Source organism: Mauremys reevesii, linkage group 5 (genome assembly GCF_016161935.1).
Source record: "Mauremys reevesii isolate NIE-2019 linkage group 5, ASM1616193v1, whole genome shotgun sequence".
Lineage (NCBI taxonomy): Eukaryota > Metazoa > Chordata > Testudines > Geoemydidae > Mauremys > Mauremys reevesii.
In genome coordinates this window covers 86,959,835-86,986,780 of record NC_052627.1, presented here as the reverse complement: position 1 = coordinate 86,986,780, position 26,946 = coordinate 86,959,835, and the positions used below count along the sequence as shown (strand labels likewise).

The following is a 26,946-nucleotide window of genomic DNA, read 5'->3' as shown; positions in this document are numbered from 1 at the left end:
GATTATGTATAAAATGAATGGGGAAGCAGCACTAATTGGACTATTCCATTCTGATTATGGGTAAACTAGGTTGCTCTCCAGTGAATGAGGGTAAATCTATTGTTCCTCAGACTTGGTTACTTTCTTATCTGACCACCTCTTTCATTTTTCTACCAACCTGTTTGCAAAGGAATGCCCCAATGAACTTCATAACACCCACCCCTTCTTTAGCTTGACCTAAACTCTGGGAATTTCAAGTTTAATTACCTTGTTTGACACAGAATAGTGGCAAAACTGAACTAGGTGAATTACAAGACATATGCAGTAAGGAGGCTAAAACATGCCTTCTTAATTCTCAGTGATACCTAGTGGTGTTATTTTAATACTTTTGTACAACTGCAGGAGAAGTTAGAGGAGTTCACATTATGCTACAGGTGCTACCATTGTGGGGTGGACATTGCATTTCCTTGGCCACTTTTGAAGTCTCTAAAGGTTAGTTTTGTTTTATAAATACCTACAGCAATTCAGAGTGGGATCAAATATACATTTTGCACCTAACATATCTTCTAAAGCTTCCAATGTAATCAAAGGTGGTGGTGGTGGAGATAATTCATTTACTACAAAGCAAGTTCAAGATGGTAGCTGTAATAGGGGAATCCCAGTACTTGCTAAATGATATAAAGGAGTAGTATCACAGGAATGGTAGTACTGAACTATATTCTCCTGCACTCTTTGGAGACATACCTTGGAGAAGAATTCTCTCTCTTGAGAGTATTTAAGTGGAAGAGGGAAGGTGCTAAACACACAGCAAGGTTTGTTGGCGTCATCTGGTTTTCCTTCACTGCAGCGGTGACATCACTCAGAAAATAGAGAAGAATCTGTAGGACCTCCCTGTTCTCATCAGGTAGAAGCATAACAGCAGCCTTGATAGCCTGGAGCCGCTGATCCTTTGGCACATCTGCATAATATTAGTAATATTCTCATCAGCTCACTGATTTTCCACATATACACAAGCATGAATACATCCAAATCCATACTCCAGCTTCAACTATTTTATTCAGGTTTGCAAGGATTTCCTCCAGGAGGCATACCAGTCACAGGCAACACACAAAGGAATTTTTTTTTTTATTGCCACCAACTTACCTACCCTCAGTTATTTCCTGCCTCAAGAGAAACTCAATAGTATAAAAGTTGTGCCTGTACCACAATTTGTAATAGAATTTAATTTCAAGCACTACGTCCTCCTGCACCTCTGCTAAAAGAGCTGTTAATTGCAGAAGTCTGACTGATGGCCATGGGCAGTGTTGAACATGGAAACAAAGTCCAGCTAAGAGACTCCAGCAAAAATTCTTCAGCTCTCAAAAAGTTCACACGGGAAATATATTTAACAATCAGAGAAGCAATAAAATGAAATAAATAAATGGGTACTAAACCTTTTCAACACCGATGCCATAAAATACCAGAAAGTGCTTCACCAAACATACACAGGCCTGTTTTATTGAGTAGATCTTTCAAAGTCACATGGTGGAAAAAGAAAGTCACTGACATGCGGCCCCATACCATTACAGGGCTCCGTGGTTACTGACAACAAACACCTTAGGCAGGAAATTTTGACTCATGTTTTTATAAAAACTGAAAGTCTGGAGAAAAAAAAATGAAATAACCCAGGCCAGCTCTGCTTCTCAGAGTACCAGTGAACCATCTCCAATAAGGCAACTTGAGGGGGTGCATATGGCGTTTCTACCATCATTAGCACTGCAAAATTTTGATGACACGCTCAAGAGAAACTTGGCAGTATGTCTCATCTGTAATTCTCTCATTACTAACAGACCATCTATTTTGTATCACTTTGAGCATAAGCTAAACTGTAGGGTTTTTTAAATGGATGTAGGTGGTGATGTTAAAATGTTTTAAAGGGTACACTAAAATATCTTACATATGATATACTGCCTTCCACCCTCAACAAGCTCAAGGCATTTTACAAGTGGTGCACAGGCACAATCTGATACAATATGCTAAGCATAATACCCAGGGAAGGGGAAATTCTGGCCATACACATGGAAGAAAAATTTACAACAACTTCCAAAGGATTTTGCTGTCTATGGACAGCGGATCAAAACTTCTGGCCTAGCTCATCTCCTTTTATGGGCAGAGCAGCTGCAACCCCTGCAGATCAATCCTAGGGGAAGGAGACACAACATAGGGAGTGCAGTTTTTGTAGCACCGTATTAAACTTCCCTTGGCACCAGCCACTAGAAAGTATTTCTCTGAAGGGTTGGTGTCCAGGGTGGTTGGACAGCCATCATTCCTCTGCATCCCTATCCCACATCATATCAGTTGGTATGCTAATTGAGTCCGCATTAGCACATCTCCTTCAGCCCTGTAGAATTCCCCTGGAGAGTTTTGGGGGAAGGCAGTGTAAGGCATTCAGATATGGTGACAAGGGCAGTAATGAAACCTAGACGGATAGCATGAAGAGTCCTTCACAGCACAGCTCTATTGGAGCTACCCTACCATGGAGCCTAGGAGGACACCATGGGACCACAGAGCATGAAATCACAAGGTCCATGTATCCATCAACCTGGTCTCCCAAAGAGGTCAGAGGATCCAAATGTTATGACAGCTGACTCCCACCCATTCCAAAGGAACGGTTAGGTATTCTCATCTTAACGGCTCAATACAGAGGGAAAATTGGGAATTGGGGAGTGATCTGATCATCTATTGTGTAGTCACCAAAAGACCCCCTACACAATGCTTCCAATCTGTACAGAACTCAATTTATCAAGCTGAAATGAAGGGAAATCACCCTACTGGGAGATTAGTTGTTTCTTTCCAGATAATTAGACTACCCAGTATGCTAAAACAAAGGGATTTTGGAAATCATTCCAACCATGCTATGTATAGAGTGCCCCTCAGTACACTAGCTGGGCAGGGGAATCCACAAAGGGACTTCAGTGTTGCAACGCTGAGCGCCATGGCACCTCACTTTTAGGCACCGGGAAGGGGGATGGGGAGAGAACCACAGGAACAACTCTGCAATCCACAAAGCCGAGTTAGGCACAGGCTCCCCCTATTCATTGTAGAGGATGATAAGCACCTAAGAATTCAATCCACAAAAAGAGTCAGCATGCCAGCAGCCAGAGCTAGCTAATGGGATATGCCAATGAGAAGTGTGTGCTAAGCCCTGCCCCTTTCTTGGAGATAGGCACCTAACTCTGCTTACTGATCCATGAACAGGAACCAGCCACCTGAAGTCAGATTGCTGAGGTGCCCAAGATATTTCTTGCTAAATGAGTTAGGCACCTGCCTCGTGCTATGCAGAATGGCTGGTGGTGGTGTTGGCATCAGCAGCACCACCCATCTTTTGACTTCTACTTGGTGGTTAGCGGACTTGCCTGGGATGTGGGAGACCCAGAACTAATTCCTTCCTCTGCCAGAGGGGGAGAAAGGATTTGGACGGTGGTCTCCCACCTCTCGGGACAGAGCTCTAACCACTGAGCTCTGGGATAGTCTTATGTGGGGCTCCTGCAATCTCTCCTGTTGAAGCTATTCCACTGTGGAGGAAATAAAAAAGTGATTGGAACTGGGAGACTGGACCGGAGTCCCCCACCTTTCTAGCCCAATGACTGTTCCACGGCGGATAAATTAAATAGCCATTGGGTTAGAGAGTGTGAAAATGACTGTCTAGGCCACTGATTAAGGGCACCCACCTTGATCTTAACCCTCCTTGAAACGGGACTGGATCAAAGTGCACTAAGTAACTGTAACTGCACATCAGCAGGGTCTACAGGGATAGTTTGTCTGTGGCAGGCCGGTGTGGGGTAGAGTCACACCCCACCATGCCATGAAACAATTGTTTGTGTAGACAAGCCCCTAGGCACCAAGGGAGTTTAGGTGTCAAGAGGGTTCGGCAGGAGTTTTGTGGATTGCGGTGGAGCCAACACTGGGACTCAGGTGCCTAAGTACCATTGTGGATCCCACCCTAGGCCCCAGTAGTAGAAATGATAAAATGGCAGCTGTAAGATTGAAAAATGTTTTCATATGTTTATGAGTGCTGCTATTGGGCATAAAATGACACAAGATTAAGGAATGTCAAGTTTGGGCAATCCTGATGTAAAAGGACATAGTAATTTTTGAAGCAAATTTGCAATTTCTTCAGAAGTCAAAGCTCTCCTAACCCTGTATCTGCAACCCCCCCCCCCCTCCACATGAGACATGAACTTTATTTTAAATCTCAAATCACGAAGCATGCCCGGAGAAGACAGAATTCCAATTCAAAGAGGCAGAGGGTTTATATTGGTTCCAAGCATTCAGAAACAGATGAAACTGGGAAAATTTGCCATCTATATCACTATATAACTAGAGAACCAAAACTCACTTTCACAAGAGGCAGGATGACAAATAATGGGTACTTCAAAAAGAAGGTAAAGTATCTGATGGTATCAAATGGCATTGTTTACAAATTCCCTAGAAGCCAACACATATGGTGCCCAGATGAGGGATATATTTGGCAGTTCAGCCATTAGACATTGTAGGAGTGCATATTTGGGAATATTTCTCTGAAACCAGGGCCCAATTTTCTGTCCCACTTTGGGAATCTGAGGACTTACATTGGTAGATCTGTAAGAACGTCTCAGAGAGTTTGTTCGTCATGAGCGGCTCAGGTAGATCACGGAAGTACTGCTTTAGCATGTCTGCCACGTCGTATGCAGACTGGCCTTCATAGTTAACGCTGTCTGTTGAGCTCTCATTCATTTGGCGCAAAGCCTGGATTCTTGACTTGACTCCAGATTTCCTGAATAGTCCAACCTACATGTGTTTGCATATTTAAAAAGAAAAAAGAAAAAAACCCACAGACATTAAATCCACCAAGGAGGTGCCAAATCCTACAGTCCTACCCACTGACTTCAGTGGGAATTGTTCTTGAATATGGCTAGAGTAAAAAGGAAATAAGGGCTTGAAGATTTGGCTCAAGAACAATAAATAATCAAGTGCTGGGATGGTGACCACGTAGTGGAATGGTAAGGAAGTGAAACTAACCTGATCCAAACAGTGGCTGCGGAGGTACCGCATGGCTTGCTGAATGCTCTGTGGGAGAGGCTGCCCTGTACGCTGGACATTAATTGGAAGGGGAACTCCAAACACATTTCGGTCTTTATAATCTGGGACCTTAATCCTTTTCATAAACTTTGGTACAGCCCTGTTTAAGCAGAGAGAAGGAGGAGAAAACATAGCTGTTAGCACAGCATACACAACATTCTCACCACACCCACCCACCCCTAGCTTCTAGATTCCAGTAGCTGTAACATGCTAAAAAATAAGTGAAATGGAAAGACTTTAATAGAGTGAATACTATGTGAAAGGCTTATTTGTAGCACTGAAAACGAAATATTTACTCTTTTCCATAGAAGAAGGTGGGGGTGGGAAATGGAGCATCTCTATGATGCTTAATGTTAGGAGGAGGCTATATATTGATTACAAGCATTAATAGGGGGTGCTAGTCTATCAACACTGATACAACAAATGCAATGGGAGAACAGGAGCCAGGATGAACTATAGTAGACTCAAAATAAATCCTGTGGCCAACAACCCTTTATAATGTAGCTTCTTTAGGTCTCTCAAGAAAGATGGGCATGTGAACAATAACCTTTTTGTATGTCAACCACTTAGTCTATAAAGCTCTCAAGCCAGGCCGACCGCCCACCCGTATGTGTAACAGCAGGAAGCTGATGTAATACATTTGAGTTTGTCAGCTAAAAATTTCAGTTCTTCTAATGACCCCTTTGAGGGACCCCCCCCTCCTTGTCAGGCCCCTAGTTTCAATGAGACACCTTTCCATTTGCTTTTGACTCAGAGGAAAAATTTACCAGAGCTCAAAAGAATTATTTACTCTTGGATTCTCAAGAGTGTTTTCTCATATTAAAAAAATCCTTTAGCATTTGAAAGTGTTGAGATCATCTCGCTAATGAAAGAGAAAGTTAATGTAGGATACAAAACTTTGGAGGACAGAAAACAGGGAGACTCTTAACTTTTGCATGTATAGTCAACTATACAAACAATGTATTATGCTTTTGGGGGCTAATCTGTTCTACAAAAAATAAAAAGAATCAAACTGTATTACACTATAGTTAAACATGGGGCACTATTGATATATGTGTGAATAATACTTGCTTTGTCAAAAAACATGCCAGCAGAATGTGAAAGAACACATTACGATCCCCACCGAGAATCTGAAGCATGCAGGGATAGCTGGTCAATACTTATTTCTGTCTTTCAGAACAAACAACTTCTGTATTTCGCATGGCTCACATAATAACAGCCTTTGAACAGGAGCTACTTTGATGTTGGAGTTAAATACTCAGAGTCCTGGAGAAGGGAGGAGGCCATAAGAACGAAGGGGGAACCCCTCCGAACTATATTGTACTTTTTGCTGCTTTAGGGTTACACAGACTGTGCAATACAGATATGGCAGTAACAGGTTTTCTATTTCACTAATCTGACAAAAGATATTGACTAGGTAACGAAAACCTGAAGTGGCTACATGAAAACTCAGCTGTTTTTCCAAACTTGCTAATTTTTTCATTTTGTTTTTATAATAAAATAACTGGATTTGGGTTTTTCTTTTAAAACAAAATGTATTCAGCATAAAAAAGTTAGTGGTCAGATAGCGACACACTAGAAGTGAGGGAAACTTACTCAACTGAAGTGCCCTGGCATTAAATAAATAATATTAAGAATACCAATGAAGGAGAAAGGCAGGAGACTTTGAAGACAGTTTTCTGGTATCTTAAGATGCTCTGAAGTAGGTCTCCTTAAGTGCAAATTGGTTTAATATACGATTATTCCTTTGTGCTGTGGATTCTTGCTGGACTTTTCCCAACACAGCCAGCTGGTCTGTGCTCCAAGAGCATCTGTATTGAAATGCATTCCCATGTCCCTTGTGTTAATTGCAGCCACCCTCTGTGACTCCCTATTAATGAGCATCTGCCACCCAATGACATTAAAACAATGTGAAGGGTTAATGGGTTTAGTATTGTCCTCTGAGGCTGGAGCCCTCCCAGGAAGATGGCAGAATGCATTTTAATTAGATGCAAGTAAACAGGAAGAGGGAAGATAGTTGGGGATTAGTGATGTTTTCTATATTCATTCATGACAGGCAAATCCCTAGGATTTGAATGGTCCTTACCAGCTGAAGCCATGCTTATTGGAAGGTGTGTATTTCTCCAGGAGGGCAGTTAACTTCAAAAGAGAGTATTTCTGCAGTAGGTTCATCTGTGCCACAGACTGGCTATTAATCTGTAATGACACAGAGCTCAAGCTGGGCCCGTGGGAGCTCTGAAAGCTGTGCCATCTCAATCTGTGCCTGCAGGAAAGGAGGGGAAAATAAAAGGCAATTTATTGAAGTGTCTTTGGAAGATACATGTAGAAATCACAATGAAAGGATTCTCTCTAATGATGTGGAGGGCATTCGTTCTAATGAGTGTTGTTTAAGAATGTGCCATTTAGCAGAACATTCCATTCCATATTGAGATTTCTCTGACAACATCTGGAAATTTTGCCTCATCTACAACATATCAGAAACTTCTACCTCCTGTTATATAGTAGATGAGGCAAAATTTCCAGATGTTAATGTAGGAGCACACAACCTGGGCTGATGGCCATGATAGCACTAACTACCTCCCAGTGATTTGCACAATATGGTAGAAAGGGGTACTATGCTGTTGGAAGTACCGTATTTTGAACAAGTTGTAAAATAAAGGCTTTGACCACATAGCCAGAGTCTCTTTTGTGATGATGTTTTGGAAAGAGCAGGGATACCACCACTAGTATCCTGGCTTATGTAAAATTTGGGCAACTACATTTTGCATTCCCCACACACCCCAGTTTCATTTTGACAAGTTATTCCTCGCCCACCCCCAAAAACTATTTTAATGTTGCTGGAGAAGATGACTCCCACATTGCACTGCAGAAAGAGCTGCATTTCAGTGGTGGACACATTTTGAATAAACAAATACACTGTTTTAAAGTGGCTTGGTTGGAAACCATTCTGGCTTAAAGGCGCTATAAAAATATTATCCTCCCCCTTAATTTCTGAAACGGATATGGAAAAGTCACATATTTGCTTTAATCACCACGACTACTGCTATGCTAAGGCTTTAATTGGGTCTTGTGCAGGGGAGGGCAAATTATGGCCCACGGGCCAGATCCAGCCCATCAGGGCTTTCAATCCGGCCCACGGGACTGCCAGCCCTGTGGTGCAGCAGGGCTAAAGCAGGGTCCCTGCCTGCCCTGGCCCCACGCCGCTCCCAGAAGTGGCTGGCACCACGGCCCCCTGTGTGTGGTGGGGGACAGGATGGGACAGAGGGCTCCGTGCGCTGCCCTCGCCTGCAGGCACCAACTCCTGCAGCTTCCATTGGCTAGGAATGGGGAACCGCAGCCAATGGGAGCGTCGGTGGTGGTACCCACAGGTGAGGGCAGCATGCGGCGGAGCCACTTGCCCCACCCCACCCCCAGGAGCCACTGCCGGACATGCTGGCCACTTCTGGGAGCAGTGCGGAGCCAGGGAAGGTAGGGAGCCTGCCTTAGCCCCGGTGTATGCTGCTGCCACCCCAGAGCCGCTCAAGGCAAGTGGCGCTGGGCCGGAGCCTGCACCCCAAACCCTTCCTGTACCTTGCACCCCAAACCCCTGCTGCACCCCTGCTGCACCCTAACCCCCTGCCCAAGCCCCCTTCCGCACTCTGCACCTCCTCTTGCACCCCAGCCCCCTGTCCCAGCCCTACATTCATGGCCCTGCATACAAAATTTCCCCACCCAGATGTGTCCCTCGGGCCAAAAAGTTTGCCCACCCCGGTCTAGTGGCAGAAGCCCCTGTTACTGACCTGTTGGACCGTGTCAGTGATGCACCCACCCCAGAGTCCCTTCTGTCCTGCATTCCTGAGGGCTCTTCAGTCTCAGTCAAGGAATTTCCTGTACTGTCAAGGTCAGTGGGGGTTGTTCGATCATTATTTACATCAAGGTGAATCTGCTTTGGAGAGGAAGGGCATGGGGAAACCGAATCTAATGCTGAATCAGAGTCCCCTTCATCTGAAAACTTCTCTGACCACTGGTTCACTATTTTCTGCATCCCTTTTACGTGGTACAGGATATCATCCAGCTCTGGAAAGATGTCTTCATTCTCAAGGTCTGCCAAGTCACCTGTACTGGAATACAGAATTGAGCCTGGTACATTGTCATAAATGCTAAGGCGGCTGCCCACTGAGCTAGAGGAGTTGCGCCTTTTCCCAGTGCTCAGTTCCTTGGAGCTTTCTGCACTGTTCTCCCTCCTGAGGGAGAGATGGCCATGTCCATGAAAGCTCCCAGTTCTCCAGTTCACCGAAGAGTTGCTCTCTGATGGGGAGAAGTTACCATTGGAGAGTGCTTTGGGAAAAGTACCTGGCTTGTGGTCTTCAGGAATAAAAAAAACAGTGTCTTCTGCAAAACTTCCCCTGTTCTTAAAGTTCTGCTCCATGACATCACTGAAGGTTGATTGGTTGAAGGGGTCGAAGCCTTCGAGGTACATTCCCACCCTTTTATTATACGCACTGAGGCTGCGTGTTCTTGTGACGGGGCTGGGTGTGCTGACAGCGCTGCTTGTCTCAGACTGACTGCCACTACTGCTGGTCTGGGTGGAATTGGAGACGCTCCTTTTTCGTACCATGGGGACATTAATATGATTGCCATGGAGGGTAGAAATTTCCACGCAGTTAAACTGTTTTAGCTTGTCCTCATCCAGGCCTTCTTTCAGGATGGGCCCACTGATAATAAGACCCAGCTTGGAAGGGGCTTTATTTTTGCCATGGTGAGAGCTCTTGATTTTCAGGCTCTCCATCCTCTTTAACAGGCTCTTCGTTTTAGACCTGGCATTCTTTTCATTGGCTTTCATGTTGAAGCTGAAGCTAGACAGCTCCTTAGGTGAGGGCAAGCTACTGAAGGAGTCATCATTCGTTATGAAGTTGCCTGATGAGCAAACGCTAACAACTGAGTTTGTTCTGGTGGTGGTTGCCTCGCTCTGGAGGGTGACTTGGTGGCTACTGGTGCTGCTGGTGCTGTGAATGGAAGCTACCTCCTGACGCTCGCTGAGGTCTGTCAGCACGCTTTCATGGCTAGCTGCGTTCGTCAGGAGAGGCGCTTCTGGGGATGAGGGATTCAAATCCTGTTTTGGAGGGAAGACGTCAAACTCCTCAAGCCTGGACCACCTCTTGCTGTCCCTTTGAAAAGTCCATTTACCACTTATTGCACAAGGCTCATCTTCATCAGAATCTTCACTCTGCAAGCAAAGAGAGCATCCATAAGGTATAATGGCAAACTGGTAGTGATGATAGTGAAGTCCTTTCAGTGAGTATACTTAAGTGTGTGATCTTGCTATCATTTAAGTTAATATCAAAACAGCCATGGGCTTCAATGAGAGCAAGATTGGGCCTTTTAAGCCAATCATAGTTAATGATATCATATAATATGCCATATATCTTAAGACAATTTTTTTAAATAGATGAAAATATATGTTTGAAGTTCATTTCAAAGCTATCTTGTAGATAAAGCAAACAGAGCAAATAATATAATCTGCCTTAAATTGCTCTTTTCAACAAACCCCAGTATCTCTAGGCTTTTAATTAATTGGTCACAGTGGATACCCTTGAGATCAGTGGAAATTCCTGGCATGCATAAAATTTTAAACTGGAGTCAGTGAGGGGCAGGTCTCACTCCGGTCTCTCTCCAATGTTACTCTGTTGATAGTGGCTCTGTTTATATTCTCCTTTGCAATAAAGAGATGCTTCTCAGACATTCTGAATTGTAGTAGCTTAACTTCTTACCCATCCTTGAAGCTTAAATGGTCTTATAACTGTGACTAATGAAATAGCAAGAGAACCTATTACACTGCCAGAGTTTAATGTCTCCAGGCTCTTACCTGGTCCTTTCCTCCCCCTGTAACCCAGCAGCTGACACTAAGATTGTCCTGTGAAGTTTCTACTTCAGACTAGCTCCAGGCAATTTTAACATTACTTCATAGATACTGAGCAGCAAATGCCAGCAAGAGTGTATAACACAAGTAAATTGTCAGTAACCTTTCCACTGATATACTTGATGTATGGGCAGCGCCTGAGGGTATGTTTCAACATTGCCACTTAAGCCTCAACCTTTTACTGCATGGGAATGATCTTGTATGACCAACACACTTCTTTTCCATCTACATGGAGAAGATCATATGACACACAAGTTGGAAGACCAGAACTAAAAAAAAGAGTACTATTTTAACACACCGAAGTAACGCAGGATACACATTTGGTGCTAAACAAAGAACAAAAAGGTAAGCTTGCCAAAGCTAGTCTTCTACATAGTTAATATGTGCCAAAGTTCCAGTCTGTTTGCTTAAATTGTTTTCCTTAAGAAGACAGAATTTAAAAAACCAACCCCCCCCCCCCCCCCCCCAAAAAAAAAACCCCAACACTACCACAACAAAAACAAAAAACCCACAGAAGCCATTTGTTAGATAAGGAACACAGGAACTATTAAGTTTATTCTCTGGATAATAAATGATCATTCAGAGGGCTTTATTCATGTAGCCTCTAATGGGGTATCTTCCCCTAGCTCCAGTTCCCTTTTTAGTCATATGACACTTCACAAAGCCAGGGAAAAAAAATTAAAATCAAACAGTACTCGTGTTTGATTACAAACACATGTATGTACAGCACATAAAGGACACACTGCACTCTGTGGTCTGGATGCCGAAACTTAAGATTCTATTCATGAGTGAGGAAACAATGGAGAAGTTTGCCTAGAACAGGAAAATTACCTATGGCTGACAATGGGTGCCACTCAATTGGCGTTAAACATAATTTGACTACAAGGGAAGACCAAGAAAACAGTATTCATTCAGATAGATGCACCCATTGCTGACACCCTGTCAGCAACAGGTATCTTTCCTCATGTAAACAAGGCTTAAGAGCCAAATCCTGGTCTTAAGTCAACAAAAGTGGAATTTGGCCCTATATTTGTATATTACTCCACTGATGCTTGAGTCAAAACCAGAAATGGGTCCAAACCAAAACATACGATCCAGACTTCGTAGAAAATTTCTTGGTAACTCTGATGTTAATCAGGCTCAGATTTCAGGAAACAAATCTTCTGGTAGTCAGAAAACTTAGCATACATACAGGAAATGTAGAATGATCAAAAAATGTTGAACCTTCTTTGCTACATACCACAAATGGATGGGGGGGTGGGGGAGGGAAGAGACTGATCCCTTAGAGCATTTGCATGAATTCTTGTCATGAGAATGGCAGCATTTGTATTGCTTAAGTTTAGTCATCTTCATCTGCAACAACTCACTTCCAGGGGATAGTCCTGACTACTGTTGACCTTTAGCATTCAGACATGTTTTCAGACTGCTATCCAGCTGTTCAACTGAACTGAAGAGAAAAGTGTCAAAAACCTTTCACAATGCCTTTGCCCATCAATTGAGGACTTAAGCAAGGGCATAATGTTTTATAATGCCAATACCTTTATTTATACCTTACTATTAAAAATCAAGCGCAACTAAACTTTTAATAAATACTATCATACCAAATCCAAACTAGAAATTCGATCATTGCTCACCTTGAACGGTAGTGGCTTAAGACTCACTGACTAATGAGATTGTCTTGAGGGAACAGCAAAGAAACTACAATCCATGCTGATTTCTTTACCAATGTGCAAACTACTTCAAGCTTATTTAACACTATTCTTCAGAGATTTTGCCTTAGCTTAGATTAGTATTTTAAACAGTGATTAAAAGCACAGGAGTCATGGGCCCAACTCTGCAAGCTGAGCATCTTTTGGGAAAGGCTGGGAGTCCTCTGCTCCCCCTGAGCCTGCCTACACGATAAAGCATTCCGGTGTTCCAACGTGGTGCTGAAGAGTCAACTCAAGTTAGCTGAGATGATGATTTACTCTGGTTTATGCTGCTCAGTCAGCACCATCTGAGCTAACTGAATCATCATCACAGCTCAACATGAGTGTGTTAATAGCTGACCCCCATAAATTGACCCCCATAAGTGCACAGTAGTTGCGAGTGATTCACATCCATGTCCCAGCGTGCGTAAAAGATTTAACTGAGTCAATGAGTCTATTCAGTTACAGGGCCAAATCCTGTAGTCTTTAATCAAAAGATCACAATGAAGTGTAAAGAGTGTTTTGCCTCCATAAGGATGCCAGATTTGGCCCAGGAACAATCTTGCACTGCAGCTAAGTTAGATGAACTACAAGACCATGTTCAGCTTTTTTTTTTTTTATGGTTCTGTAATGTAGGATGTTAAAAAAACAAAAACAACAAAAAAACCAACTTACCCTTTTCCGATGTGAACTAATTTCTAGCTTCATCACTGCACATTTGTTTAAAGTATTTAAGCGCCTGTGGAACAAAACAAAAACCCACCACATTAACATCAGCAGGCACATGACTTTTGTGACTGGCTATTTCAATTAAAAGGCTTCTGTGAAGGCTATCTCCAAACTCTTTTGCATACAAATAGCCACAAGGGGAGCCTCAATTAGCACTTATTATGCTTAATTATTAACACATTACTTCAGATGAATTCTGGGTGAGAAGAGTGGCGAGTAGATGAGCATTTAGTAGGTTCCCTGGGTCTAGTCAATGAGAGGGACGTGAATAACTGAACAGTCCAAATTGTGTAGAGACAGACCAAGTTTGAAAGTGCTTTTAAATTAATGAATTACTAATAATTATTGCTTAATATCAAATATATTTTTACATATAATCCTGAAGCAAATTATCCCAACATACTGAGAATTAGGTACAAAGAAAGTGCTTCTCTGCAATTGTGGTTGTAATGTAGCCTGCTGTTGCCTTAATTTTTTACCCTTCTAGCTGAAACCTCAAAGAGGAAAACTAATTTTCCACACATCAGGTGCCTATTTTGTTCCTGTGTTGTGTAATATAATTACTTTCAAGACAGCCCCAGGACAACTCTACTAATCTGTTCCAAAAAAAAAAATAAAAAAAAATCATAGACCTTGTTCTTCCTTCCAAGTCTGTACAGTTTCTTTCATACCTAAGACTGTGGCTCTCAAAATGAAATAAACTTAAACAAAAATAAAATTCATTGCTCGGTAAGAGTACAGCAGCTATAATTAACCAGGCTCCCCATGAAATGCACTTTTAACTGCATACCTTAAGGTATTATATGCATCTTTTTGTGTAATCTTCTCTGGCTGGCTGTTGATCCAGTGCCCACTGAAGTCAATGAAATTCTTTCCATTAAATTCAGTGGTGTCGGATCAGGCCCTGAGTGAATACAGTTCAAAGCAGAGTAATTTGACCTTTCTTAGTTCACTGATAAATTAGCCACGGAGTTCATTGAGAGCAGAATCAAGCATATAAACACTCCCGTTTAAAATGTAGATCTTTATTTTATAATGTTGACATATTTTAAGCTAAATTTGGAGAAGCTAATATACCCTTAGTTTAAAAAAAAAAAGAAACTGAAAGGAAAGTACTGATATGTAGAGGTATCTGGGATGTGTCTAATTAATTTTATGTAATAACTTAGTTATGCCTAGAGGATGAACCACCAATCTCCTTCACTTTCTGCCCACCGTTTGCACAGACAAGGGTTTTTGAACGGGGTTTGACCTGGCACCCACTGAAGTTTATGGCAAAGCTTTTACTGGTTTCAGTGGTGAAGGATCAGGCCCTTAGGAAACTGAGGATCCAGTTATGGGATAAAGATGAAACACAGGTACAGAGCCTTGCTCAAAACCAAGGTCACGCAGCAAGTTGGGGGCAGAACGTTTTTCTCATCCTTCAATGGATGGTTCTAGGCCTTGTTTTCAGCACACTAGTCAAACCCTGCTCTGAAGACAGAATTATTAATTTCCTAATGTGCTTTCCTATGGCTCATCACTGTAGCATCTGAGTGTCTCAGAAACGTTGCTATTTATTTTCACAACACCCCTACAAAACAAAGGGGTGGTATTATTCCCATCTACAAATGGGGAACTGGGAGTAGAACCCAGGTCTGACTCTCAGTCCTGTGCCCCTTTGCAATAGACTGTCTTGTCTCCAAGTGACAAAGATTACAGTGCACAACACCATTCCAAAATGTCACTCCATGTTGTCTTCAGAGTAATTACACTGTGCGATGAAACCTGCTGAGTTTGATTCCACTTACACCAGCTTGACCCTTGTGTAACTTCATTGGCTTCAATGCAGTTACCCCTGGTTGTGTAACGGAGAGCAGAAGGAGGTTTACTGGTCTTCAGGCAAGTATCAGGGAGAAGCTGACATTCTGGTGTGTGACGCCTTACCAAACAGACTTTTTCCTCCCTAAATACAACAAACCCTGAGGAGGGCCGTACACACATGAAAGTGTTGCTGCCTTAATGAAAAATCGCAGGTTCAACCATTACCCGAGTCTACACAGAGTAAGATTCAAAACAATTTTGTCTGAAGAGTGTATTCAAATGTATTATTTAAACTATCAACATGAAAGAAAAACAAAAACACAAAAACTGTAACAGAGTTGTTCACAAATTACTTTTAAAACAGGGCTTGGCTACTTGATTGTGACTAACCGTCCTTTTTGGATTGCATAACAGCAATTGTTCATTTAATTTTGAAGAAGGGAATTCATATTTTAAATAAAAGTTAAAACCTAAGTATTTAGTTGCAAACAACTAAACTAGCTTTTTTTAAAGCATACCTGCACTATTGTGGATAAAATGTTAAATTACTCAAAACACAGGTCACTGTAATATCTTCTAGAGGAGTAAACACTACTTGGCTTTTCTTTAACTTTTGATTTATAATTTGGAACTCCTGGGCCTCAATCCAAGGCATACTGACTTGGTCTTCAGTTCTGTTTCATGTAACAATTTGTGAATTTTACAGTATTGAAGCATTTGCCTCATACAGCAAAAAAGCTGCCACTGAGTCCCCATATCAGGTTTTATCTGTTTCCAGCCTGTTGCATTTAACTAGCCTGACCACTTTGATCTGTCAGGGAAAACATATTTAGAGCCTGCCTGATAAGGGTGTCTTTGATTTCACAAAGATTATATTGTAGCCTGCCCTCCCCCCATTTAAAATAAAACTCTTGAACAGCTGAATGAGATAAGTGTAGAGACTATTTTTACAGAGATCCTTTTAAAAAACAACAAAACACCCCAACCCCTAACAAACACAAATATGAAAGCAAGTTAAGATCATCCCTTTATAAATGAGATCAGTTACAGGAACAACCAGGCATGTAAAGATTCTGTTTCAGATCTGACATGTTTTCATTATAAAAACAGTTTCCTTTTGAAAATCTAAATGCTCTACAGAGATGTCTCAGATCTATGTGTTTCATTTAACAGTCCCATAATCACACATCCAGCTTGTTTATAGCGGGTGAGACACTGAAACCTTTAATCACGTTATAGAGTAAGGCACCACTATGCAAGTAGTTCCACTGAATGAATACACACACACACACACACACACAATTATTCAAGTTACAAAAATTGAGCACTCAAAAGGTATGAAATGCTGGGATTAATGTTGCCTCTGCAACCTTAATTCAGCCCCGTTGTGTATATGCATTATATGGTCACATACTATTCTTCCATAGGACCCCTACCTCATTCAGTGCACGGGATGGACTGTGCTCACTTAATGAGCAGCTAGTCAATATTTTGTTTTCTCCTCATTGTTCAATATGTGGCCTTAGGTCTTATTTCCTGCACACTACTCAGAATAATTTGCCAGAAGCTGGGAATGGGCAACGGGATGGATCACTGGATGATTATCTGTTCTGTTCATTCCCTCTGGGGAACTGAGGCACAGGAAGATTAAGGTGAAAAAAAGTGTCCACTAATTTGGGGGGCCAAATTTGAGATACTTAAGACCTGATTTTTTCAGAATACTTGGCATTAGAGCATTGCCAGTGGGTTTCACAGGTATCTGCTGACAGCAGAGGAGTGGTGAGACTCAGATATCACAGGTTCCATTCCTGGCTCTAGAGGGGAATGTTCTCTAGTGAGCACAGACTCTTCTGACTTTTCTCCCCAGTATAGACCTCTTCTGTCTCATCACTTCCAACTTCCCCCCCCCATCCCAATCTCTTTATTCAACCATTCCCAATCCCTCCTAGCTCCTTGTCCCCAGTCTTCCCAGATAGACCCAGTTTTCCCCCTTCTAGATCCTCATCCAATCAGTCTCTCTTTCCTCCCACTTGGCCTTTAGTTGTCCAACCCCCTGCCTACAAAAATACTTCTTGGGCATTGAGCATTTAAATCCTTTAGGCACACTCAGCCATAATGTTTAATAAATTGCTGCTGGGCCAAATTCTGCCCTTAGTGAGACCTGTGAATAGTGTAATTGAGGGCAAAATTTGGCCCACTACTCTATGTTAAAGTAACAAGGAGTCCGGTGGCACCTTAAAGACTAACAGAATTATTTGGACATAAGCTTTCATGGGTAAAAAACACCACTTCTTCAGATGCAACTGTTAGTCTTTAAGGTGCCACCAGACTCCTTGTTGTTTTTGTGGATACAGACTAACACGGCTACTCCCTGATACCTGACCCTATGTTAAAGTAGTGGTTTCCAGTCATTCATACAGTATGCTTAAATCCTGGTACTTCAGATTTTTGTGACTGGGACTTAGTCTTTTCCACCATACCTCAATGATGAGTCTCTATGCTGGGTCATAATGTGCCTTCACTGCCTGCTTGTCTCCCATTCATTTGTGCATATTCTAACCTGCAATGGTGGTTGCGCCCCTCCAAACTCAAAAGCTCGCAGGAGCTGCAAGTACTAGTCATGTTGGTCTGCTACAGTAATCTTAGTTGGCTCAAAAGTCTGGGAGCCTCAGGGTTTAAGTATGTTCCGATATCACTTATGCAGTTATGCCTGCGTCTAGCCACTATGGTGGTGGTGCTTTAGAAACCCCCAAAATGAGAGACAGATCAGACAGGATTTCCATAACAGTCTGCTACAAAATTTGTACTTAGGTAGCAACATCCTTTAGGATGAGCATGTTTCAGGACCTTATTTCGTCCACACATTGTGTGTCCAGTATCCCTTTGAAGATAAATTCCTAGTCACTACTCTACAGAACTTCTTAAGAAACAAACAAACATGGCTTTGCAGACTGTAACCACCTGAAGCATCCCTGGCAGATTAGGACATAATCCCTGATGTTATCTGCTAACCATATGTTTCATGATCAGGAACAGACTATTTTCTAGTTATTTCCACTGTGCTGCTACTAAGTATCATGAGCACTGTATGCTATCTCTATAATCTCGATTTTATCTAGTGGTTTAAATTGTTCAGGGAAGCCAGTAACACAGAGGCAACATTCAACCTTTCCACAAAATCTACTAACATTCAGGTTTAAGCAGCATATACAAATTAGAGATCTGCCCAAATGATAAAATTGGGATCTGAAACTGGGCCTCCCTTAAATTTGGAGGTGTTTGGATCCAGGGGTTTGGTTTGGGCCCATTCCTGCTAAAATGTCAATATTGGGCACAATTTAAAGTGTTAAGTCAAGCATTCAAGTTTTAAAAAATCAATACTGGGCACTTAAGTTCCTATTTAGGCAACTAATTCGATGGCCTGATTTTCAGAGGTGCTTAGTATGTGCAGATCCCACTAAGTCTGTGCCAGATGGGGCCCTTAGATTGTAAACTATTGGGAGGGGGGGACCTTTTCCTCATACCCAGCTGTAAATCACTAATCTTTAGTGTATACAAATAATAATGCCTCCCTTTGAAGTAAGGCAGGTATTAGATATTATCAGAGTGAAGTGTTTACCAAAAGTTTTGCAGCAAATACTTAGCACTACACTCCTCGACATCTCTCCATGTTATAGTTCTCAATAGGGAATCATATTTACACAATCAGTCTGTGATTAAAATTTTGCTGGTGGTTTTCCCTGCTCAAATTATAAATTGCTGTTTATTAAATTGTGTGTCCCTGTTCTTCAGGTAGGAGAAGTTATTTGAAGTGCTGCATTAAATTATGTGTAATTCCAATCACTTCTACTGTCTATGTTTTCAAAATGTATGTTCTGATTTAATTTCCTTGTAAAATGTGCAATAAACATAAGACGATATCAAGGATTGCTAGTAGCACACCAGTTGACATGGAGAGTTATATTCTCAGCCCCGGGCACAGGAAGTCACACGCACACACACACCTCCCATTACTTTGTTACTGTCAATTGCATTTGGGTGTTAACTGAACATTGTGCTAAAAATGCAAGAGAATTCCCAACTACTAAGATTTTCAGCCAAGGTCTAGTGACAGATTTATGGCTCTGTGACAACAGCTGTAAGCCTTTTCCTAAATTAATCATTATCATGTTTACAAAGTGTCTTTAACATCAGTAAAAATAAATGCAAATAGCATGAAGAAATATAGCATATTAATTCCAAACCACATTAGCTAGAGGCAGTCTAGCCAAAGCTATTTAATTGACTTAAAAAGTTAACCAAGGGAATATGATGGAACCCTAAAGGAACACAGAATTTGGTAACCTATTAATACGGGGCAATATTTATAAAGGATATGTAGCCAAATTCTGATTTCAGAGTTGCTCCATGGAGTTATTTGGTTTTATTTCATGGTTAGCAGAATCTGAATACGTTCCCCAAATTTTTTACTTAAATCAAAAACATTCTTCTTCATTTGTACAATACTGCCAGATCAAATCACAATGGCTTCAAAACCCATGTTATAGCCTTCAAAAACACTGTCTTTGGTTTAATTATTGTATATAGTAATCCCATTAGGCTAATAAGCAAATTACATTATATATTACATTTTGAAGACTAAAGCAAATTAGCTATTTTACAACAATAGCCATATAAAACACTGGCTACTTTCACAAAACATACATCTTTTTGAGCTGATTACTTTGATCAGATTCCATTTCCTAAAGATTTGTAACTTATCCTTAAGGTAGAAGGCTACAAAAGCAGAACCTAACTTTATGGATCACATTAGCAGCGAATGTCATAGCTTAATACAGAAAATAGTCTTACTTTCATTCAGTAAGATAGAGAGAGCCACTTTTCTCCCATATAAATACAAAAATCCAGGTTAAGATAATACTTAAGCGGGAGAGCGTTGAATCCAAAATACACTGGCTTGGCTACATATTTTTTTTCCTGGCAAGGAAAGACTACATTTCTGGGAATCCCTTGTGTTTATTTAAAAAAAAATAAAAATAAAATAAAAATCACTGTACTTTGTTAAATGGCCTTACAGATTACAGAGCATATAAATGAGCATTTGAAATGCAGTATGTTGCACCTTGTGTGTGAACTTTTCACTTACATGACATGGTCTGTTCTCAATGAATGCGACGTGAACTTAATTTTCCTTTATTGTGTCTCATCTTAAATCATTTTAGATATTTCTGAAGTGCTTTCTATTCTAGCTTCTGCCTTTTTCTCTCCCTTGTGCTGGGAGGACAGCATAGAATTGCACCAAAGGTACAAACTTCTCTTCAGGACTTGGGTTTTAACTCTGTAGAGGCTGATGACATATGCATGTATTGGCCTACAGCACGGGTCAGCAACCTTTCAGAAGTGCTGTGCCAAGTCTTCATTTATTCACTCTGATTTAAGGTTTTGCGTGCCAGTAATACATTTTAACGTTTTTAGAAGGTCTCTTTCTATAAATCTATAATATATAACTAAACTATTGTATGTAAAATAAATAAGGGTTTTAAAATGTTTAAGAAGCTTCATTTAAAATTAAATTAAAATGCAGAGCCCCGTGAACCGGTGGCCAGGACCTGGGCAGTGTGAGTGCCACTGAAAATCAGCTCGCGTGCCAGAGGTTGCCTACCCCTGGCCTACAGTGTTCATTTGACTAGCATGCTGGAAAGCTGCAGTAGTGAAAAGCAGGAGTGGAAAAAATTACCGGACTTACTTTTATCTAGCTAGAGGCAGATATGAAAGATGGGGAATAGGGCTCTACCCCACTACAAGAAAGTGAAATCTTACACTGGAGAATGGAATTGTTTTTAACTGTGTCAGAATAAGATGTTGTAAAGGGTGGTTGGCTTTGTAGTCTAGAATACTTAAGGCAGAATTGTTAATGCCTTACTCATTCTGGTGATCAGTTACTTGCATGAGTTTTCCTACTACACTCAGCTAGACTACTTGGGTAAGTAACTGCTCACCAATGTGAGTAAGGGATTAGCAATCTGGCTGTGATGTAGCAATAGTACACTTCTCAGAAAATCATCCCTGTTCACATTTGTGATGGAGACCATGATACAGTCATGTGATGGAGACCATGATACAGTTTTAGCCAGCATAGTTCTGATTCTGCTATGGCTTAATAATTCAAGAACAGGTAGTCAAATCAAACAAGGAATTAAAGAAGCTGGGAAATGGTTGTCATGAAGATGGCCACTAGTTGTTTTTTAGCACTTTAAAAAAAATAAAAATCCCAAATATATTTATATGACTTTTTAAATAAATATATACTGGCCATGGCTACTGGATAACAAAAGTCCTCAAAGAAATTAGTAAATGATTCAGTTGAGGTTATTCTTATTGCACATAAAGTGCTTTCTTGAAAAACAATATATTTCACTTACCTGCATAAGGCCTCAATGGCATCTCTGTCCAAAAAGTCATGCTCTCGCTTGACTAAAGTGATGTCAATAGGAAACAGGAGATCTGAAGGAAACAAGAGAGATGGGCAATCAAAAAGAATCTTATTTCCAAAAGTAACTCATTTCAAAGCAGCCAGCTGTCTCTGAGTCAGCTCGCTAAAGATGCAGGCAACCAGCTCCTCCAAGATATATTGCACATCTTACCATCTCAAATGCCAGAAAGATATTTACTCCTCATGTAGAAACTTTTGTGTGTAGCTCTGATAACTGGTAAGTTCACGTGCGTCATGGAAAAAATATTGAGCAAAGCAAAGATGAAACAAGGAGAGACAGAGGGAGCAACAAGCTGAATGCAGCCATCTGCCTGTCATCAGAAGCTGCAATTGAGTCAAGCTAGCCTAGTTTAAAACAAATATTAGTACTTTGATCAAGCTTGTATACCTCACATTAAAGCAAAAAGGTCAGCAAAATCAAAATCTCTGGAAAACAATGAAAAACAATCTCTCTGGCTGTTAATCAAGCAATTTACTAGTCTGTCACTGTTATGACATTAAGGAGATATGAACTGAAATTTTGAAAAGCCAAACTGCTAAGAGCCCTATGCTGTCTCCATTCCCTAAAAGACTGTTTAGATAAACACTTTGGGAGAGCAAGGAGGAGGAAACAATGCTGGCGGTGTGCTGGAAGTTTACTAGAGCTCTGAAACAGCACCCAGATAAATAATATTTACTGTCCTCCACAGATCCCTGAATGTCACATAACTCCTGATCCTGGATTCCTTGCACAGTTCTGAATGTTCAAGCAATACATGAACAGGCGCTAAAGCTACTACTGCAGCTGTGTATTGCCTTTCTGACCACACAGATTTTGTAGAATAAGGAAAAGCAATTTGCTATAAAGATCTAATCTCCAAAAATCAGGAAGAGTGAGTTCAAGTGCTAAAATCAGCAGGGTCAAGGCAAAATTGCTAACATGATCAGAGACAATGTTACTTTTCATTAGACCAACAAATAACCTCTCTCATTAACTATTTGGTCTACATTTCCTTCAGGAACAAACAGACAATACCATTTTCTGAAAATTGTAAGGAATTTTGACTTTTCTGCAGAAAACTGCAGATAATTCCTAATTTTAGCAAAACACAGGGCCTGAGCCCAGGTCCATTGAAATTAGTGGTTTTAATGAATATTAAATTGGGGCTATAACATACAGGCGTTTTCCCATAAAACGTATGTTATACCCAATAGTTTCAGGCCCATTCTAGGAGTGCAGAGCCCAAAGACATATCTGGCTTTAAGACTAAGCTTCATAAGTTTATGGAGAGGATGGTATGATGGGACAGCCTAATTTTGGCAATTAATTTGGCAACTGATCTTTGATTATCAGCAGGTAAGTATGCCCAGTGGTCTGTGATGGGATGTTAGATGGGGTGGGATCTGAGTTACTACAGAGAATTCTTTCCTGGGTGCTGGCTGGTGAGTCTTGCCCACATGCTCAGGGTTTAACTGATCACCATATTTGGGGTCAGGAAGGAATTTTCCTCCAGGGCAGATTGGCAGAGGCCCTGGAGGTTTTTCACCTTCCTCTGCAGGATGGGGCACGGGTCACTTGCTGGAGGATTCTCTGCAGCTTGAGGTCTTCAAACCGCAATTTGAGGACTTCAATAACTCAGACATAGGTTAGGTGTTTGTTACAGGAGTGGGTGGGTGAGATTCTGTGGCCTGCATTGTGCAGGAGGTCAGACTAGATGATCATAATGGTCCCTTCTGACCTTAAAATCTACGAGTCTATGAGTCTAAATGAACGGAGAAAATGTTAGCAAATTCTGGTGGGATTTTCACCAGTAACAAGCTAACTGTGTCTCCCATTTGGAGAGCTACGTCAAAGTTAACTTGAAAGCCTAATGAGGTGACTAGCAGAAGTGTGTGTGGAGGGAGGAAGGGTGCAGGGGGAGGCGGAGTAGATAGAATTTGTATCTTTCTTGTGTCTGCCTTTTTCTGGCAGAGTGAATTTAAAAGGACAATAGTATATTGATTTTAAATAAGGATGGCTTTCTTTTTATAATAGAATAGGCCAAATTGTGCTCTTACTTGGGCGGTTCAATTGAATCCAAGCAGGATTTGGTCCTAAAATTGGAAATCTCAAAAGCCTGTAGTCTGCAGAGAAAACAACTGCAAACAGATCCTGAAAATCACAAGCAAGGAATGTTTTGTGTACAAACAATTTCCTAGAGATTCTGCAGATCAGTAAAGCATGATCAAAATGAGGCTCAAAAGCATTAAGTTGCCTAAGAATCCAAACTTTTCCCAAATGTAAATCCTTGCCCCCTGGATTTTGACGTTATTGAATCTATGGTCCCCAAGCACACATCTCAAGAAAGTATGTTCTTCACATAGTGTCAGCACCAAAAGAGAGGAAACATAATAGAAGGAAAATTAATTTCTAAACAGGCGAACAAAAGAATTGCCAACCACTGTCTTTGCAACTGCTATTATCTTCTCACATTGCCAATGCAGCCGCAAATTAAAGCTCAAATGGATCATTTTTCAAGTGGGACAGCTTAGTATTGGCTGCAAATAGTGGATTGTCTATATACAGTGTTAAAACTAACAGCGGGGCATTTGGTTTTATGAATAAGAAGAGGCAGCTATGACAGTGCTTCATAACTTTGCTAGGATGCAAATAATTTTTATAAACAAAAAACAGACAAAACAGCAAAGGACTTTCACTGTATCTTTTTAAAAATAGATTTTGCATTTTAGTAGCTTAAAAATGCTAAGCCAAATCCTGAAGCGCTTATCAGACAAAACTGCTAGCGAAGTCAGAGTTTTGCTGGAGTGAGGACTTTGAAAAAGCTGCGATGTAGAGTAATCCCTCCCTCAGACATACTGGCACTGAGAGTCTTGGAGGTTGAAAAATCTCCTCAGAGAGTTATCTTCAAATTAGTGTGTGTGTGTGTGTGTGTGTGTGTGTGTGTGCGTGCGCACGCGCTCTCTCTCATTCCCACAGAATGAGCCCTTCCCCCAAGAGAACACACAGGAGCAAGGGCCATCCATGAGGAGCCCAGGTGCTTACATTCTGAGGTAGTGTTCCCAGATCCCTCTCTGTTTCCTGGCAGTGGCTCCACTGGAGGGTCTTCTCTGGCTACAGATGCTAGTAAGAAGTGGGATTGGACTAGTGGATCCACTGTTGAAAAGATTCAATGGGCACTGTGTGAATGAAGGGTTGGGCACAGAAGCTGTGGAAGCTACTGCAGTAAAGGACTGGGTTCCAAAATGAAGGACAGTGGTGGAGACATCTCCTGCCCTGAGGTGAATCCCTACAAATACAAGAAGTATAATACTTCTGCATGTTGAGTTTTGTTTAATTTGGCCCATTAACTAATCCTCACAGAACTCTGTGAAGTAGGTAAGTATTATTTGCCTCAGTTTCCCCAACTCTGAAACAGGGGTAGAGAGGTCCATCTCCCACCCCAGTAAATTAATATCAGAGCTGGGACAAGGAGGTCAAGTGTTCTTGGATCCCAGTCTTGTTCTTGGTTCTCTAGACCTGAGGTTGCCAAACTATGGTCAATGGAGCACTTGCTTGTTAGAGGGTTGATTACCCCTTCTTAGTTGCAGCTACTAAAATAGCATTAAAGGTGCCAAAAATGAATTAAAAACTTTCTTATATTGTCATGTAATTAATTGCTATAATTGCCACAGGCATTTTATGGGATCACAAATGGGGAGGGGAGGGGTCCAGGAGTGTCATTAAAATCTTGCTAAGAAACACTTTGGGAATCCCTGCATTAAACTAGAGATCTATGAAGTGAAACTATTTAAAATTTCCACCATGTCTGAGTGTCTTTGTAGGTTTTGGTATAAACTCACCAACTTGTGTGTTTGCATGTGGTGGATGGTAGATACCAGCACAGTAAAGGATCTGATAGCACTTCAATTCTTCACACCCCACCCTTGTTCCATATTTGAACTGCATTTAGAAATTAATTATCCTGTCTAAACAATAAAGGACTGGTAAATTGATGACATAGAAACATCAACTTCATCAACTCCGCTACTTACCTTCGTAAAGCTGAGCATACTGTGGGAACCCTGCTGCTCGTAGCCAATCACATGCTTCCTTGGCCTCAATTTCTGGAAGAGAAGAGGAGCAAAAATACCCTCTGGTTAGTCATTTGCAAAGCAAAAAATTCTTTTGTACCATTTCCTTTGCTACGGTTACAAAATAAGCATGTAAATATTCAGCAAAATCCTAGCTGAAATATGGCTTATTATTCTTCAGGCTTTGTTGTTTCAGGTTTGATTTGCTTTTCCTTTTGTACAGGGGTGGCTCTAGGCACCAGCAAAACAAGCAGGTGCTTGGGGCAGCACATTACCATGGGCGGCATAATGCTGGGGCCCCACGTCCGACCTGAGGCAGTGTCCTGGGCTGGATGCTGACGCCCTGTTGTTCTCTGACCGGGTGTTGCCGGGGCTGTGCGGCAGGGCAGGGGGAGCCGGCTCAGTGAGGAACATATCCTTGTCACTCTCCCACAGGCAGCCGCCAGCCCCCCTCAGACAGGAGCGGGTAGTGCAGCCCTGCCCCAGTCACGAGGAACAGGGGATGGTGGCGGAACACGGTGGCCGGGTGGGCCGCTCCTCCAGCGCCGGCTGCAGGCTCCTCCTCAGTTTGTCCCCACCTCCGCCTCCTCCTCCTCCCCCCTGTGCTGCCTCCTGCCCGGGGAGGGCAGGGGAAGGGAGCAGCAGCAGCCCGGGCTGAGCCGAACTCATGCCGCTGCACAGGCCAAACCTGCAGCTGGCTCACGGGGGTCCTGGGGAGCGGGAGGCTCGGGCACGCTGCCCTGCGATCACCAGCCACCGGCCCCAGATACTGAACCCCGCAGCCGCCCCAGCTCTCTCTGCGTGAGTACTACAGGTGGTGCCCCCTGCCCGGCTGGCTCTGTCCCCGGCCACGCTGAGGGGTGACCGCCCGGGACTCTGGGGTGTTGCTGAGGCTGCCCCAAGCCAGGCTCCCCAGGGTCCAGTGCCCCTCCAGGGGTGGGGGCCCTAGACCAGTCTAGGAGCAGGGCCGCAGCCCTGCTCTCAGAGCCTCCTCCCCTCCCCGTGCTACATAGCAAGACGTGGGACCATGGGCAGGGCTGCTACAGCCATTTCAGACTGGGATTGGCGCCAGGGGAGTGGAGGTGATTGTGCCCTGGCAGGAGGGACCGGGCAGCCTCCTCCCTCCCCACCCCCACTGTTTGCTCCTGCTGGCACGGGGCTGCGACGCCCAGCTCCGGGGGGGGGGGGGGGGGCAGCACCCAGCC

General features: G+C 42.3%; 1 protein-coding gene across 4 annotated transcripts in view; it reads right to left on the bottom strand.

The window, feature by feature from the left end:
• DLC1 (DLC1 Rho GTPase activating protein) overlaps positions 1 to 26,946 on the bottom strand; it is a 341,009-nt gene that overhangs the window by 7,608 nt on the left and 306,455 nt on the right. For 3 of the 4 annotated variants that reach the window (XM_039541303.1, XM_039541305.1, XM_039541304.1), the window contains 8 exons: positions 25,703 to 25,774; positions 21,621 to 21,702; positions 13,342 to 13,405; positions 8,859 to 10,285; positions 7,166 to 7,342; positions 5,020 to 5,179; positions 4,590 to 4,788; positions 724 to 937 (listed from right to left, as the gene is read on the bottom strand). In XM_039541303.1, the coding sequence (XP_039397237.1) occupies positions 724 to 937; positions 4,590 to 4,788; positions 5,020 to 5,179; positions 7,166 to 7,342; positions 8,859 to 10,285; positions 13,342 to 13,405; positions 21,621 to 21,702; positions 25,703 to 25,774 (2,395 nt within the window). Of the gene's footprint in view, positions 1 to 723; positions 938 to 4,589; positions 4,789 to 5,019; positions 5,180 to 7,165; positions 7,343 to 8,858; positions 10,286 to 13,341; positions 13,406 to 21,620; positions 21,703 to 25,702; positions 25,775 to 26,946 lie in introns of those variants that run through there. The other variant, XR_005599260.1, reaches the window with a different exon arrangement.